Consider the following 16,329-nt stretch of genomic DNA (forward strand, 5'->3'; position numbering starts at 1 on the left):
AGGTTTAGAAATCTCAGAGCAGGGTGTGACATATTGTGAGATGGAACAGGAATGAGGCGAGTGAGACGCTAACCACAGACAGAGAGCTTTACTATTGTGTAAATACGCCAGCGACTTGGCTGTGGTCAGGCTCACTGTGTTGGCATGTAGGCACCGCTGGGATGGCTTTGTTTCACACGGTCGTGTCGAAATCCTCCCTCACTCCTCGCTCCTAACAGCCACCTTCATTAAAGGATTTTGACGTTGCCCAACCAAAACGTAGCGATCTGCTCTTTTGTACGCCTTGTTCAGGCATCCGCATCACGTGGCTGGGCTGTATCTGAGGCTCGTCTCCAAACATTTTAACATGTGTCAAAGTGATAAATGATTAGCAATACCAGTGCCGCAAACAGCTGCTAAATCAAAAATGCAGGGCTTAGCTCAAGGCTTCAAGGTGAGACAGGTAATCCATGATTGAGAAGCCCTTGTCTTGGTCGGTCTCGTGGCTCATTTGCAGTAATGTGTGTTCCTGCGATTGTTGCAGAGCAGATTGAGTTCTGCTTTTCAGCTCTTTAATGAACCCAACAGTGTGCAATAAACTGAAATTGGACCGCCATGAATGAGCATACGCTGGGGAGGAATCAGTATTAGTACAACACTGTCGATCACACAGTATGACGGCTGTTTTGAGTGATCCAGCACGACAAAGGGCTGTGTGTTGAGCAAGCCACCTGATTGGTTCTCCTTTAACAGTTATGGAGGCACATGATTTGTCGACTTGTGTTTGGATCTGAGAAATCTGCCGTGGCTACGCTCCGACCCCCCCCCCCTCCCCACCCCTCCTGCTGCATGCACAACTGCGGTGTGCAAAACACCCGCTAAGTTTTTCACTCTGAAAAAAAATGATAGCTGACTGATGCATGACTCATGGCAATTTCCTCTCCTAAAATTACACCGAGAACTTAAAAAAAAAGGGGGGCTGGCATGATTCTTGCATAACTAATGTGGCAAAAAAACAAAGAAGGCATTCATTTTGTTTTGTTTTGGGGCTTTTTTCCTCAAACTCCCAACACTTTTCTAATATTATGGCGAGATGAACAGGCTGAAGGGAGTGGCCTGTCGCGCTGAATAGAACGTTGCAAACCTGAGCTTAACTTCGCTGCAAGGTGGGGTCGACACGCCCAGAACAGGAGCAGGCCCAACTGCATTCTCCTCTCACAGCTTTGTCTTCTCCTTTCTCCTCCTGTTTTCTTCAGCCAATATCACTTTTTTTCTGATTGTATATTTTAAGCAGTTGCAGTTTTTTATCTGAAGTCACATTGCACAAATTACAGGACTTGATATGATCACATGCACCGATCTCCCAGCTTTCCCACAGAGGATGTTTGGCGTACATTGCTGGATGATGTATGCAACTGCATTCTAAAACCTGAAGTGCGCAATTTCAACGGACTCGGATGCTTTCCCATAGGGCGGGACGTGGAACGATAGGTCAGGTGACCGAGGCGCGGCATCAGAAATAGAGAGTGTTGAAAGAGTGAGTGAATGAATGAAAGACCACTCATTCATCTGAAGGCTTCTGTAGTCTTGATTCTGCTCTTGTCATACTAAAGAACAATGTGAGACAACAGTGTTTTGTATGGAAGCATGCTTGTGTGCGTGCTTTCATGTTATGAGCCACACAGTGAGCCCTGCTGTGACCTCGAGCAGCCTCTGCTCTGGTCTGCAAGTGTGCTATTATCCTGCTGGCTCATACCTGAGGCCGAGGTAGCCTAATACGATGCTAACTCACCGCCAAGCTTTTGACTCAGAAATGTTGTTAGCCATACTTTAATTCTCAGCAGAAGCAAACAAGTGATCTCAGCCTCCCAGTCCACACACAGATTATTTTTGGATGCTTCATCTACATTGTGTTTGACTTTCCTACCTACTTGCATCTGTTGTTATTTTTGTCATCAAATTAGTTTTTTTCAGGAAGTGCCACCTTCCACTTCCTTCTGCTGCAAACCTCGTTTAAAGATCAAAACGTCCAAATGGTCAGAGATATAATCAGTAGACTAAATGATCACACGCAGAATACTCTATCAATTTTGCTGCTCATCAGCTCGTCTTTATCCTCGCCATATGCCCTTACACTTGCTGCAGTTGCCTAGTGACCGAATTCAAACTTTGAACTAGTCTCCGCCTCTCGTGCTTCCGCGCGGTTGACATCATCGTGCTTTACTGTAAGTTCACCTGTCATAGGGATTTACAATGCAAGTGGCATTTCAAGTTCTAACTGTGTGGGAACAATTTACACAAATTTAAAATGAGCTAAAATTAAAATATGATGACATTTCATACTCAAAAAGTCGAAGGCACTCGTTGCTGTGATGTCAGCGACTCTTTTAAAAAGAGGAACTTGTGGCTACAATTCATATTTCTTTTTCTGAGTTAGTCACACTAGACTTGGTGGCTCACATGGAAACAGCATGACTGTTGTATAGCGTAGTCGTCCGGTGCTCCATGAAGCTTCTGCTCTTAATGTGCAGCTTCTTGCAGCAGCATCTATATTTGTAGCTTTGTCTACTGTTGTGTGTAAGCCTTTGTTATTCACACATTAGCTCTATTGCCCATTGAACTTGCACACTCATACACTACACACAGAGCAAAACAGTTACAACAGAGCTTAACAAATCCAGGTCAAATTAGTTTTTGTTTTTTTTGTAGATGTCAGAAATCACAGAGTATTATCCTCATACTCTGTGAAGCAGACAGCATCTATTTTCACACCACCAACTTGGACAACTAACTAACATGTTTCAACTTGATTGGTTAATAGAGGCATACAACCACGATGTGGAAATTCTAGTTTTTCTAATTCGGTCTTCGCCTCTTACTGTGTCCATTACTGTGAGGGAAAACAGGATGTAGAGTGTAACTGCTGTTAGATGTAGTTATGAGGCTCTGACACCAGCACGCTGCATTGTTAATGTTTGATTTGCTGTGGGTTGTGTAACACATTTTAGGCCGTAATGAAATAGTTTATGATGATATGGACTGATCGCCTTTGAAAGGAAACCTGTCATGCTCAACTTCAGCTTGAAATTCTTATTCTTTGACTCAAACTAGGGTGGCTTCAGCATGAGTCACAGGTAGAACGGTTTCCCCTCGTAAACAGAAGGTGGGTCGGGATACGGCTGTCACAACTGAGATGATGTGTACCTGAGATAAGAAATCTACTTATTATGATTATCTATGAAATCCTGTGATTTCATAGTGTTAAACTTTAATTTAACTACAGTGAAACTTGAGAACTGCTTCGCCCTATCATGATTTCAAGCATGGGGAGAACATGCAAACTCGACACATGACCAAAACTGGGGTTGAACCCAGGGCCAGCGCTAACCACTGAACTGCCATGCTGCTAGGCTCATTCGAAGGCTCACAAGGATGCTTACACATACCCCGATCCCATACGTCCACTATTCCTACAGTACATACAGCCTGCATGGCACTGAAAATGAGGACAAGCCTAATAGATTCCCTCTGTAAGGTTCTTCCTGTGAGTAATCTGTGCGATCTGCTAAAGAAGCAGATGACTTTGACTCACTGGAGTCATTGGGAGAACCTCAATCATCAGCAGGAACAGACGAGTAATAATAAGTAATAACTAATGAACTTCGAGCGGCGTGAAATACCTCACTGCCACCCTACTTTCTGCAAAGAACCTCCTCCCCCTTTTCTGCTCCATCTTTTTCACTTAAGCAACGAGCTGCACTCGTTTGGGCCTCCAGCTATTTTTCCCTCGATGGCAAGCACCAACATTCCTTTATCCTGAAACCTCTTCCTCTGTAACAAAAGCTGGAAAAGGCGAATGGCAGTGATTAGGGAGAAACAATAAATTCAGTTATGTGTGTTTGTGTGCGTCTGCGCAGCTAAGTTATGATTGCTGGTACATAACATACACACACTAGTAACAATGTGATTGTGTTTTGGGTGGTTACAGTCTGCTGCCATGGCAACATGCGTAAAATCACTTTCCAAGGCTTTAACACCCCCCCCCCCCCCCCTGCTTTTCCCACATAATGTCAGTGAATCATCATGTGTGTCCTCACAGAGAAAATCACCACCATCAGCTGAGTGACAAAGGCAAAACACACCAAACACAGAGAAACTAAGTGTCCGTTTGAGCGTTGGTATGTGTACACATAGAGAGAGAGGGAGGGTGGGACGATGAGTGAAGAGTCGAGGAGGAAGAGACGGGACAGAAAGAAAAAGGGGCAGAGATTATGTGATCAAGTCAGCAAGAGGCTTGTCCTGGGTGTGGACTTAAAAAGAGGGCAGGGTAAAATAGTGGGCAGATTGAGTAGAACTTGTGTTTGTACATTTGGACACAGTCTGAAATCGGTGTCTTTGAGAGCAGGAGGAATTAGACTTGAAGAGACAAACAGCCACCTAACAGTAAGTCAAAGATTCTTCTTCTTCTTTTGCTTCTTTTCTACAGGTGTTTCATCAAGCTTGAGTGATGTTTGAATAGAAGCTTGTTTTGTAGTTTTGCATTAATGTTTTGGGGGTTTTTTTTTTCCATTGGAAGATAAGAAAATCTAATGATAAAAAAGGCTAAAGTGTGGAGACGTGTGTGTCTGTGCATCTGTGAAGTAGAGCCTGTTTACCTTTCTTTGCTCTACCGTTAAAGCAACTTGTTCCTCACCAGGTTTTGCTCCAGTCTCAGTTCCTGCATCAGGACTTGTGGTTTTGCTACATTCTCAGATCTTGCCCCAAACAAATGTGGTCTATTTTGTGTATGGAAAATATGCTAGATTCAGATTTAGTCGGGGGGAAAGCCCACAGGAGCAGTCAACATGTCTTCTTTGATCAAAGTGCTCAGTGTGCGTGTTTTAAATGAAAGCATCAGCTTTAACTTTGTTGTTATTGTTGTTGTTTATCTGCTCACAGCTTTTTTTCATTAAAGTTTGGTCCTTCTTTCTGTATTTGCGTTCTCTGCCTTCAGGCTGAGCCGCAGAGCCAATATTTGCCTTCGCTGTCACTAGATTGGAAGTGGGCAAAACGTGGGAAATTACTTTGCGGGGATGTGCCCCTCCCCTTTTCTTTTTGTATACGTGCGTGGTTGCGTATGAAAGTAAGGGAACTGGCGGGCGTGTGAAGCGTGTATGAGGACCCATCCCATGAACACTCCTTTACCAGCCCAGAGAACCAGCGCATTCCAGATGTTCACACCCAGAGCAGCCTTATTGTTAGCTACAGCCAAACATAGCTCTTGTATACATTAGATTAGCAAATTCTAAACTAACTGATATCTCATAGGCGGGGTCATCTTTTTTGACTAATCAGTCAGGGGGAACAGTTTTTAAAGCTAGGCTTAAGTTTATTTTTTAAGTCGGGAGATATCGAGCGGTCCGATTCAGACTAAAGGGATCAGGTGTGGAGCATCAAGGTGCAGAGAACAGAGTGTAGTCTCTACAGTTATTTTAGGGAGTGGCAGGTTCCTCCACTGTAATCACCATGCCCTGAGACAAGCCTAAACTCATCTGCCTGTCATGAACTTTCCTCCACAGTTGTCTCTATACCAGAGGTATCTGCTTTCCCAGGGATACACTGATTTTGTTTGAAACACAATTGCCCATCAGCACCTCTGATTCTTTTACTGGGAGCCGTAAACCAGGGTAATTAGACGTTAAGAAGCCACGCCCTGAGCGGGTGCCAGGTTTGGGCCTAGCTTTGGTGCACTGAATGCGTGCGTTCATGAGGATGTGTGTGCGCGCGCACACACTTGGGACTCGCACGAAAGGCTTCCTTTACTAAAGAAAAACCAAACAACACAATGAGTTAGCTGTAGGCCACGCTTGACTGTTCCCTCCTAGTCTGCTTGGTTTATTTTACTCGCCCTGTTACATGTTAAAGTTGTGCCTTCCTCTCTGCAGCACAGTCATCATGCTGATTCTCCTCGCCGCCATCTTTGTTCTCCACATCGCCTGCATCATCATCCTCCTGACAGCCACTATTGACAATGTAAGTGCAATTCTTGTTATCCGTGTATAGACTTCTTCCATGCTCAAGGCATAATTGCCCCAGCATTGCTGCTGGCCTCCTCCCTTAGCTTCAGGCCTTGTGCATCTCTGACATGATGGATGGGCAAAGAGTTGAGACTGATTCATCTGTTGAGGAATTCATTCCTTCTCGGCGTGCGGCCAGCTGTTCTTCTGGATGGCCACATGTTTGACATTTCTGTGCGATATATGGTGACGAGCTCTGTGTCATTACCCCATACCGCTGAGCGTCTTACCCAGATACGTCACACAAGTACGGATACCTATATGCGAGTCTCACCTGCGTTGCAGCCACTGTTGCATACCTGAGTGAGATTTGTCTCAGTTAAAGGAACGAGTGAATTCCTTCTTCATATTGTCATAATTTCCCCCTGCAAATGCACACCATAACTGCTGCTGCAGTATCTACCTGTTTAATTTCCACTCATACTGATTCACCGCTTTTACTTTAACACACAAGAATTCTGTTAATATTTTTGCAAATATTGTCTTTGTCTTCCCCGTCAGGCCTGGTGGGTCATCTCAGCCGGAAACATGCCCACTGATATATGGGCCCGCTGGGTTTTCGTGAATAACTCATGGCATTCTGTTGATCTTCCATCAACCTACCCAGAGAGTAAGAGAACATGTTTCCATGCTTGCACCTCTCAGTGTTACGTTTTCGTATGTGTAGAATCAAAGTAAGAGATTAGTAATAGTTTGATGCTATGACATGTAGCTGGTCAGTTGTGTTAAGCAGAGCTGCACAGGCACAGTTAGATGCACAAACACACTGTGACTGCATTGTGATTTTAAACAGTGATGCTCCATTTATAAGGGAAGACAACTAAGATTTAAATATATATACAGTGCATTCTGTTAAGAGTACTATCTGATACAATACTTTGGGGCCTGGAGCTCACACATTAAATATAACACCTATTTTAAGCATTGAGAGTTGAATCCAGGAACATGCTTTTTATCTGCATCATTTGGTGGGACACACAATGAGTTTACACTCACCCAAATTCTGTATTATTTGCATTGCAAATGAAGACTTTTTCCTAATCCTTTGGTATGCAGTTATTGCCTTGAGTCAAACATACAAGACTGTTTTAGCTGTTTGTGATCAGCGTCTTTTTACCATAAAGCATTTGGCGTGTTTGAACATAATGTTCCTGCCTGTCAGCATTGCAACTGTGTCTGAGATTTTCAAAGGTTCAATGTGACTGCAGTGCTGCCGTTTCCAGGGAGTGTCCTTAAGCTATTACACCCCCCACACCCTTTCACACACTCTGTATCTTCATTGCGTTTGCTCTCTCTGGCTCCGCCTGCAGGTTACCTCCAAGCAGTGCAGGCCAGCTCAGTGCTAGCTTGTATATTCTCCATCATTGGAATCTTCGTATTTGTGGCTCAACTCTTCACCCTCCCCAAAGGACAGAGGTTCCTCGTCTCTGGTGTCTTTCAGTTCCTTGCCTGTGAGTATTTCTTTTTTCTCTTATGTTTTATTCCTTTCACTGAGGGTGTTTCTCTCTGTATGACATCCGCTGATGTGCATCTTCACTCGTCTCCATGTTTCCTTCACTTCAGGCCTGTGCATCATGATCGCAGCCTCCATCTACACAGACCTCTTCCATACTAATGAACAAAGTCTGGGTAGTTACGGCCATTGCTTCATTTTGGCGTGGATCGCCTTCGCTCTCACATTCCTGTCCTCCATCATTTACTTCGTGCTACGCAAGAAGACTGCGGAGTAGCTCCAGAATTCAAACCTGGAACCCTTAACTGAATCTGCTCTTCCAGCTAAAATCTGGCTTTAATTACAGTGTGTGGTCTGTGTTTACATGTATCTGTTTTGGACATCAGATTTGAGCTGCTAGTGTATTTTCAGCTATAGATATAGTAGATCTGCTGATCCTCCTCAAATACATACTGGTGTTTAACTGAGCCTGCTTTCAGATAATCGGAGTTTCGGGCTTATTTCTGCAGGCTCAGTCGATCACAGCTGTATTTGAGTGTATTTCCAGCCCAGAGTGGGGCTGGATTTATTGAGGGCATCTAATGATAAACAATCCTTTATTTTTTTTAATTACATAAAAAAAGGCCTTAATGTTTATAAGATGCTATCATAGACTAAGACCTATTAATATCCCTCTATTATAAAAAAAAAAACAGTTTGTAATGTACATTTATAATATGGAAATGGGTGAGTTTTATTGTTTAGATTTTTTTTGTTGTTGTTAGTTTATTGATTTTTAATTTTTAATTTGCCCTTGTATTACTTCATACAGTGTGCCACTGAATAAACAGAGTGAAAACATAATGCAATCAACCCGTAGCTAATCTGTTTGAAGTCTTACATAATATATAAAAATATAATAAGACTATACAAAGATATACGGTGGAAAGCCGATATTATGATGCTGCTGAGGTTGTGCTGTAATTGTTTGTAATTGGGAAGACACCAAATCAAACCCTGGAGATACAGTTTAATACTAAATGTAAAGGCAAAATGAATTTACTTTGTTTCAGCGTGAAACACATAAAAGCCTTTTGGTTACGTTCTCATGGAGTGTTTGAAAGTTGCCATTTTACATAACTCAAAGACTCAGCTGTCTTTTCTGGTTGTAAATGTAATCACATTAGTTTCTAAAAGCATAGATTCGATCACCCAGATTAAACCTGCTTCCACACTGAAAGGCAACTGGCTTTACTCTTGGTGTATGAGATGTAGTGTGTAAATATAATTTGTTTCCCATGACGCTCTGTATGCTCTTGTTTATTTTTGCTACCTTTGTACGTCATGATGAATGACACTGACGGTGATTTTTACTATATTAAAACGTGAATTTCAATCAGTTATTGGAGGTGTTTTTATTTTTCTTCTCCAGTTGTCATGACATGGATTTCTTAATTAACTACACTGGCTCACAAAGTGAAGGTTGATATACATTTTATACATAATGAGGAGTTTCTGTATTATGCTCAGTCTTTATCCACATGTTCTTCATTTAAATAACAGACATTGCAGATTGTAAATAACAAATGAATACACTGGTTTATGAATCACTAAAATGTTATTTTCTAACAAAAGCAGTCCAAAGGAAACACATCAAATGTTAAAATTTTATTATGTTCTAAAAAAAAATGTTTATTTTACAAATATTCAAATATTCTGATTAAATAAATTAATAAATACAAAAAAGTTGTGTAATCTTATAATAATAATAATGGATTGCATTTATATAGCGGTTTTCTAGGCACCCAAAGCGCTTTACAATTCCACTATTCATTCACTCTCACATTCACACACTTATGAAGAAACACGGCAACATCTCACAACAGATGACGTCCATTAGTAACATGAATGGGTTTAGAAGGAAGTAAAGAGAGAGGAAAAACGAAGTATATCTTTAACTGCCTCTGTGTATTAACACAAAATTATCCCCATGTGCTCACAGACGTTATAAAGAAGTGGGACAAAATTGCTCCACAACAAACAGGAGAATGCAAAACTGTGTTTGCATTTATTTACAACAAGCAGAAAAAGTTAATATTACATATTTTTTCAGTACAGAACTTGTGTTTTCTAACATTGTGTAAATGTGATTGTTACCTATGGGTGCAGGACCTCAAACTGAGAAATGGAGGGAATTTGGGACCATGTTCTATAAAGTTTAATATTCCCAGCACACAGCATTTCTAAGAGAGGTGTAGGTCCTCAGAGGGGGCTGTAGTCCTCTTCCTGCTCGTAATGACTCTCCTGGTGTCTTGGGAGAGTCGTGTGGTAAGAGACGGGTGGTGTAGGTGAGGGAGATGGTGAGGGCAGGGACAGACGGTGAAAAGGTGATCCAGGTGCAGGGTGAGAGGGGGGAGGAGGGAAGGACTTAGAAATCGAGATAGGAAGTGAATGGGAGTGCGTGAGCCTTGGGGTGGGGGCGGAGGGCGGCAATGTTTCCGAAGGGGGGGCATAGTAGGGAGACAAGTGGGAGATCCGAGGAGGAGACAGGGGACAGGTGAGGTTGGAGGCAGGATTTGGTGGTGTGTAGTAAGGAGCAGGTGGCAGAAGTCCCATAAAGTTAAAGCTGCAGGGGTTGAGGTCAGAGGCACGCCTGGGACCCACCATCAGGACCTTTTTGGTATAGTTGTTCAGGGTGGAGACACCTGCAGCCATGCAGATGGTGAAGCCAAGCCAGGCCACACTGTTGGAGGCAGAGGAGGAGAAACAGAAACGGCATCACAAACGTTTCACAACGTTTTGTTTTTTCACAAGTAGTAATATTATTCCGAGTAGCTTTTTGGTGCCCTACTACCATCTTGGATTGTTAACTTCAACTTGGAAGTTGGACTTAAAGGGAAAACTCAGAAACTCTGACTTTTATACTATTTATACTGGACAAGTGGAAAAGAAGAATTGGCAGGCCTAAAGCAGATAAACAGTATCTGAAAGTCATGTCCTTAAAAAATGACACAGGACTTTGCTATATTGTATTTCTACATAGAATATACACATATTGTATCCTATGTATGTTGGAATCCGTTGCAATAAATTGATGCACCTATTTCCTAAATAAAATATATAAAGAAATGAGGGATGACTCAAGACTTTTGCACAGTACTGTGTCTCTAAAACGCATCAAGCAACTGTGTGTTTGCAGAAGAACTTATTTCCAGAAGCTGAGAGTTGTAAAACTGTCGTTTTAAGTGGGCAAATGATTTGAGGGCATTTCAGTAGCGTGACAAGCTGGAGGGACTTGATCCCCAGCTGATTGAGAGGTCCCACAAAGAATCCCAAACAAACAGCTCAAGGAATTTGGTGTGGAAAAAAATTGGTCTGATTCACATAAGAGCCAGGAAAAGAATGTTTATTCTCCTGTTTTCATCCCCAAAACAAGAATTTTAGTCAGTCAGACAAGCACTTAGCAATAGACATGAGGAATAGATTATCATCATACCAGTATGGTCTGAGTCAGAGAGGGAACAACTAATTGGGCTGAACCACTGTGATCTTCTACATCTTCTACGTAATATAAATGGTTAAAGAACTCACTAGAATGCCCAGGAGTACCCGTAACTATGTGGCTTGAAGTCTTCTGGTCCCATCGAGGCAGTGGTCTGAAACACCTGCATGAACATCATGTGACCGACCATCCCGAGCAGACCTGAGAGGACAAAACGAGGAAATGTAACAACCTGGTCACTCTGTCGGTGTTTCTGCGGTGTTAACAGAAGTCACTCTGATTTGACTATGCATCTAAATATTGTACCTCCCAGGACTGTGAAGACAGCTGCAAAAGCATTGAGCAGCTGGCCCCAGTGCTGCGTAGAGGGAAACCAGGCCCTGATACACAGCTGCACGGACAGCAGTATGCAGCTGATTAACAGCAGACCGATATTCACGAGCTCCATTGACAGCGACAGCCAAAGCATTGCTGTAGAAGGAGGAGGAGAGGCTGAGAGAGGGGACAGATGAGGGAACGGATTTCAAACGACACTGCGGGAGAAACCGCAAAACTTTACCTTTTTCAGATCCTGGGGGGAGTGTGTAAAAGCCTCGACACTTTTCCTCTAGAAATCAGAAGAAAACATGAGAAGAGTTTGCTCTGGAAATGTTTTATGTAAGACCCATTGCAGCATTGTCTCTCCCCAAAATCCGCCAGCCCCTGCGTAATTACTCTCAGTGTAAATAAACACTGCAATCGAATTACTGTGTGAGAAACCAGATTTGAGATGACCGTTTGCATGAGTGCTGTAATGGCCTGAGTTAACCTGGTGATAGGAGATTAAAAGATTAGCTCAGATCTCGAAAGATTGTGGCTACAGGGTCACACATTGAGACTGTTGTGTTTTCCATTTTTATAACATTAGATTAGATTAGATTCATTTCAATATTGCCGCATTTTGTTTCCACCAATCAAACGGGCCGTGCGTTAAAAACAGTAGCAACGTGTGCCAGTAGTGGGTTAAGCCTCTTTGTAGCCTGTTTATCTAATTGTTTACATGGCAGCTGAAATAATTAGAGTACCATATGGCTCTACACCGAGGTGGCCCTGAAAGTACAGCATACGGAGACTTAAGAAAAACAGATGCAAATAAAGGGGGAGAAATGAGGAACAGATTTTCACTAACTTGAACACGCATGTGCAAAGTGCATTAAGAAAAACACAGTAATGAACACACACAGCCGCGTGCTCGTGGCCTTCATCACTCTGCGCTCCCCTCTGTGTTGTTATAGGTTTTCTTCATTTGCTTTGTTTGATTTTTATCTTTGGATTGGTGCTCAGAGCTCCCAAGGACACCGCGCCGCACTTGCTTTGAATTATTTTTGAATTTCAGTCGTGTAAAAAAGAAAGTGCAAACTCTTTCTATTCTACGGTGTTATGTGTCAGGACATAATTATAAGTAAACAGCATCCTCACATCCGTAGGAGGTTGTAAAAAACACGTGACTTATTACACTGATATTATTTATTAAACCAACACTAAGGCTAAATGCCTTCCTTACTGATTTCATTGGAATTAAGAGAGTAGAGAATGATAATCAAACGCACTTAATTAACCGATCATCAGTGAGTGTGAGCACCTCTGTAAAAGCAGTTTTGGAGGACTGCTGATCTGGAGCAGTCAGGTGTGTTAATACAGTGATAAGGAGGAAAGACATCAATGATCCTAGAGAAGTTACTGCCCATCAATCTGGGTTATAAGGTCATTTCTAAACAATCTGAAAACAGAAGGGACCCAAGAGTCTATCCCAGCTGCCACAGGGTCACAGGGCTAACACAGACAGTAAACCATTCAACGTCACATTTGTTATGAACAATTTAGAACCAACCAGTTAACCTAACCCCACTAACTGCATGTCTTTGGTCTGTGGGAAGAAGCCAAAGTTCCTGTAGAGAACCCACACAGACACTGGGAGAACATGCTCCACACAGAAAAGGCCTGGGCGAGATTGTGGATTTGAGTCCTGCTGTGAGGTGACAGCCCTGACTGCAACCCCTTTTTAAACTAAGCGCTCTCTGTCTAATATTCACACACACGTTAATACTAATAGGAGCAACTCAGAGTTCATTATCTTGCCCACACGTATGCAGACTGAAGGAGTCAGGAATCGAACCACAAATTAGTAAATGACTAATATGAAGGTTGCAGATGACCTGATCTACTTCCTGAGCCACACGCCTCTCCAAGGAGTGGGCTCAGATCATCCAATGCTCAAAGAAATTGAAAACCCCCCCAAAGTGCTCTATCTCAGACTCTACAGGCCCCAGTTAGCATGTTAAATATTAAAGTTCATGACAGCATGATTAGAAAATAACTGAACAAGTACGGCTTGTTTGGATGGGCTGCTAGGAGAAAGCCTTTTCTCTCTCAACACTTGATTTACTCTGTTGCAGACATGGTAACAGATAGCTGGAGACCACGAGATTAGGGTGCATGCACAGCTCGCGTATTGTAATGTGGAGTTTTACTTAATTAACCATATATGTCAGTTGAATTTTTGAAGGGGCTTATCGTAAATATTGATAATCATCCTTCAAATCTGCTGCAGATCAGCTGCAAATGAGACGGTGAATACCCGGTCGATGTTTGTGAATCCTATCAATCTTTCTCTCTCCGGGTTTTAATCCATAATTGAGTCATGCTGTTGAAGTCTAAATCTCGGCTAGCAGAACATAAACACAGATGATAATCCTCTTTGTGCCGAGCGCCCACCCAAATACAGTCACAATCGCACACGTACAAACACACCTGAGTCCTCACTTCACATTACCACCTTGCACTTCCTCTCTTCCTGTCACCCATTTCGGTGTCTAATGCTGGACTAAGGATTCCTTTCGCTTCCTGTTTCTGGGCAGATGTTTGGCTAACCTTGTTTGGCTACTCACCACGCAGTTTAATCATCAAGTATGATCAGGGCGTGCTTATAAAAAACCTTCCGGTGATACTGATTGAATGTTACAAGCATCACTAGATAAATTAGAGAGGAGCATCGGTGCTTATTTTTAGCTTCTTTGTCCAAATCCAGTGCTCTCTCATTCATTAGTGCCTATTCCTGTTAATCCCCTTCAGGGTCAGCGGTGCCACGTCTGGGCTTTTGTAAGAAACTGAGCAACTTTGTCCTTTGACTCTCCATTGTGGTCAGTAAGGACTTCTGTTTGACTTTTGTTTTTACTTTACACAACAGAAATCAATCACAATATTCTGGGCTTGTCACATTTCTACCCACTCCCCTCTTTTCTCTCACCCCACTCATCTATGTAGATGTTCTCCTCACAGATGATGAACAGTCCGGTGTGAAAGTTGGGGAAGACAAAGCGGTCGTCGCCGGTCTCCCAGAAGAACTGAATCCTGGAGGAGTTGGAGACGCCGGGAACGGGGATGCAATTGGTCTGCTTGGTGGGCGAACACAGCGGTTTGGGCACCTTCTGCTTACCCACGCACCAGTAGGAGGACATGAGGGCCGTGGTGCTCAGGAGGAGAGACAAAAATGTCTGGACAAAGGAGAGGCAAGGGGAGCGCATCCGCTGCACGAATGCCATCGCGCGAGGGTTTAAATGAGGGCTTGGGCTGATGGAGGAGAAACAGGGAATGAGACACGATACTGAGACGTGTTTGACTCGATTTAAACAGCAAGTTAAAAAAAAATAATCTTGCAATGTAAATGAAATGCTTCATAAGGGAATCTGTTAAATTTGCTTGACGTCAGGTATAACTCCTGTATGCCACTAAAAATACCAGCAGCCTGTTATTAGTTTCCAAGGAGAAGCGGCTCTACCCAACTGCCTCAGATTAGTGAGGCATTTAAAAGAGAGAGTGAAGGGGGCCTGATTGGTTTTACACTACTAATCACATTTAAAGAATAAAAAGACTGTGACAGAAAATCACACACTGCTGGTAATTGGTGGGAAGACAGACAGCCAAATCAGAGGAGGAAAACGGGTGAAAATAGCTGTCGCTATGGAAGCTCTCCGGGAGACAGATGCTCAAACTAATACGTCTGAGCACTTTGTGTCAAGCGGTGAATTAAAGCGCACTCACCTGCTTCAGCCTCCCTCACTTTGTCCTCAGTTGCATCATCGAGTGAGTGTGGAAGGTGAAAGAGAAACCTGGCTCCCCTCACAGCTCTGCTCTCCCTCTCACTCCTCATGAGATACTGAGAGTGATGGAGGATTTTGGCCGTCACACTGACCTCTGCGAGCAGTGTGTCTGTCAGTCTTTATGATCCGACCCCGGCAGTCAGACACAACTGTGAGCATCACACACACAAGCACACACTCCTCCTCTTTAATCCATCCTTATAAATCCAAAACAGACAACTCTGTTCCATCTGTTTTTATTTTGGTTCCTAGACTCATTTTGATCTATTTCATTCATCTCTCTTGCCTCTCATCTCCACCCTCCTTCAACACTTTCCAGCCTGTAAGTGCAAGCAGCGCTCTGTTCATGTAGAAATCAAAAATGACCTTGAAAACAGTGACAGGGGCTATAGTGCTACCCAGTACTATATGTGTGCACCATAACTCTCTGATTGTAAGACGTGGCTACTCCACTGTGATTGGCTATAGGGGGTCCACTAGACCCCTGAAGGTGTGCAAAGGTTTAATAGCAGAACACTGCTCAAAACATCACACTGCCTCTTCAGGCTTGCATTCTTCCCATATTGCATCCTGGTGCCAGGTTGCAATATGGGAGGAAACACTCACGTGCCCAGACATCCACATGATGGAAAAGAAAAACACATTTTACAGCTGTAACACTAGCAAAGCCATTACGAATATCATCACTGACACTTGACTTCTAGATTAATAACACCACAGTTACATCTTAAATCTTTTATTTATTCCTCATACAGAAATCTAAACAGCAGAGGAAACTAAAATATACTAAATTGATTTATTCAGAACCCAGAACGGCCTGAGGGAGATGGAGGTCAAGGCCCAGCACTTGGCAGGAAGCAGCTCCTGGACATGTGAATGAGAAAAGCCTTTTTTATTTATTTTTTAATATACAGTAGGTCTGGCGTACATTCACATGGACTACTCTATTATGGGTGTGTGGCTACCTCAGCTGGTTTAGAGCGCTCAGCAGAGTCAAACAAGATACGCAGGAGAATCAATAGGTTGGAGACCGAAAGGATTTATGAGCTTTGCCATAAGATCACTTTGCAATCATCATGCTGCTGAAGTCAGTGGATGTAAATTAGAAGAATTGTCACCTCATGTTTGTTATATCAGACTAAGGCAGAGGATTGGTGAGCAGATCCAGAAGCAGCTGGAGGAGAAGCTGTTGCAGGATGAGGTGAAAGATCGAGATAAACT

The 16,329-nt window shown here is 42.9% G+C and overlaps 2 protein-coding genes across 3 annotated transcripts; one reads left to right on the top strand and one right to left on the bottom strand.

Moving 5' to 3' along the window:
• The first annotated feature begins 4,263 nt into the window (after positions 1 to 4,263).
• emp1b (epithelial membrane protein 1b) lies at positions 4,264 to 8,866 on the top strand. The gene is made up of 5 exons (XM_086288495.1): positions 4,264 to 4,422; positions 5,904 to 5,991; positions 6,537 to 6,645; positions 7,346 to 7,486; positions 7,599 to 8,866. The coding sequence occupies exons 2-5, from the start codon at positions 5,914 to 5,916 to the stop codon at positions 7,763 to 7,765; spliced, it is 495 nt and encodes a 164-aa protein (XP_086144621.1). The 5' UTR covers positions 4,264 to 4,422; positions 5,904 to 5,913; the 3' UTR covers positions 7,766 to 8,866.
• Positions 8,867 to 9,120: 254 nt separating this feature from the next.
• gsg1 (germ cell associated 1) lies at positions 9,121 to 15,238 on the bottom strand. 2 transcript variants are annotated; one of them, XM_086288493.1, is made up of 6 exons: positions 15,050 to 15,238; positions 14,256 to 14,578; positions 11,529 to 11,576; positions 11,276 to 11,440; positions 11,059 to 11,170; positions 9,121 to 10,210 (listed from the first exon to the last, which is right to left on the bottom strand). In XM_086288493.1, exons 2-6 carry the CDS (start codon positions 14,548 to 14,550, stop codon positions 9,730 to 9,732), a joined length of 1,101 nt encoding a protein of 366 aa, XP_086144619.1. In that variant the 5' UTR covers positions 14,551 to 14,578; positions 15,050 to 15,238; the 3' UTR covers positions 9,121 to 9,729. The 2 variants fall into 2 exon arrangements, with proteins under 2 accessions (XP_086144619.1, XP_086144620.1); XM_086288494.1 differs by lacking the exon at positions 15,050 to 15,238 and having other exon boundaries at positions 14,256 to 15,039.
• Between the last annotated feature and the right edge of the window lie 1,091 nt (positions 15,239 to 16,329).

The sequence above is a fragment of the Aulonocara sp. 'chitande type north' Nkhata Bay genome, linkage group LG4 (genome assembly GCF_057382095.1).
Source record: "Aulonocara sp. 'chitande type north' Nkhata Bay isolate Kocher_YH1m ecotype deep benthic linkage group LG4, A_spYH_male_GT1.1, whole genome shotgun sequence".
Taxonomy (NCBI): domain Eukaryota; kingdom Metazoa; phylum Chordata; class Actinopteri; order Cichliformes; family Cichlidae; genus Aulonocara; species Aulonocara sp. 'chitande type north' Nkhata Bay.

Excerpts from the sequence above, each read along its gene's own strand:
- emp1b (XM_086288495.1), top strand. The coding sequence starts at position 5,914 with ATGCTGATTCTCCTCGCCGCCATCTTTGTTCTCCACATCGCCTGCATC. Across the intron at positions 5,992-6,536 it reads TGACAGCCACTATTGACAAT|GCCTGGTGGGTCATCTCAGC; the intron begins GTAAGTGCAATT and ends CTTCCCCGTCAG. Across the intron at positions 7,487-7,598 it reads TGTCTTTCAGTTCCTTGCCT|GCCTGTGCATCATGATCGCA; the intron begins GTGAGTATTTCT and ends CCTTCACTTCAG.
- gsg1 (XM_086288493.1), bottom strand. The coding sequence starts at position 14,550 with ATGGCATTCGTGCAGCGGATGCGCTCCCCTTGCCTCTCCTTTGTCCAG. Across the intron at positions 11,577-14,255 it reads CATCTACATAGATGAGTGGG|AGGAAAAGTGTCGAGGCTTT; the intron begins GTGAGAGAAAAG and ends TCTGATTTCTAG. Across the intron at positions 10,211-11,058 it reads GGGTACTCCTGGGCATTCTA|TGTGGCCTGGCTTGGCTTCA; the intron begins GTGAGTTCTTTA and ends TGCCTCCAACAG.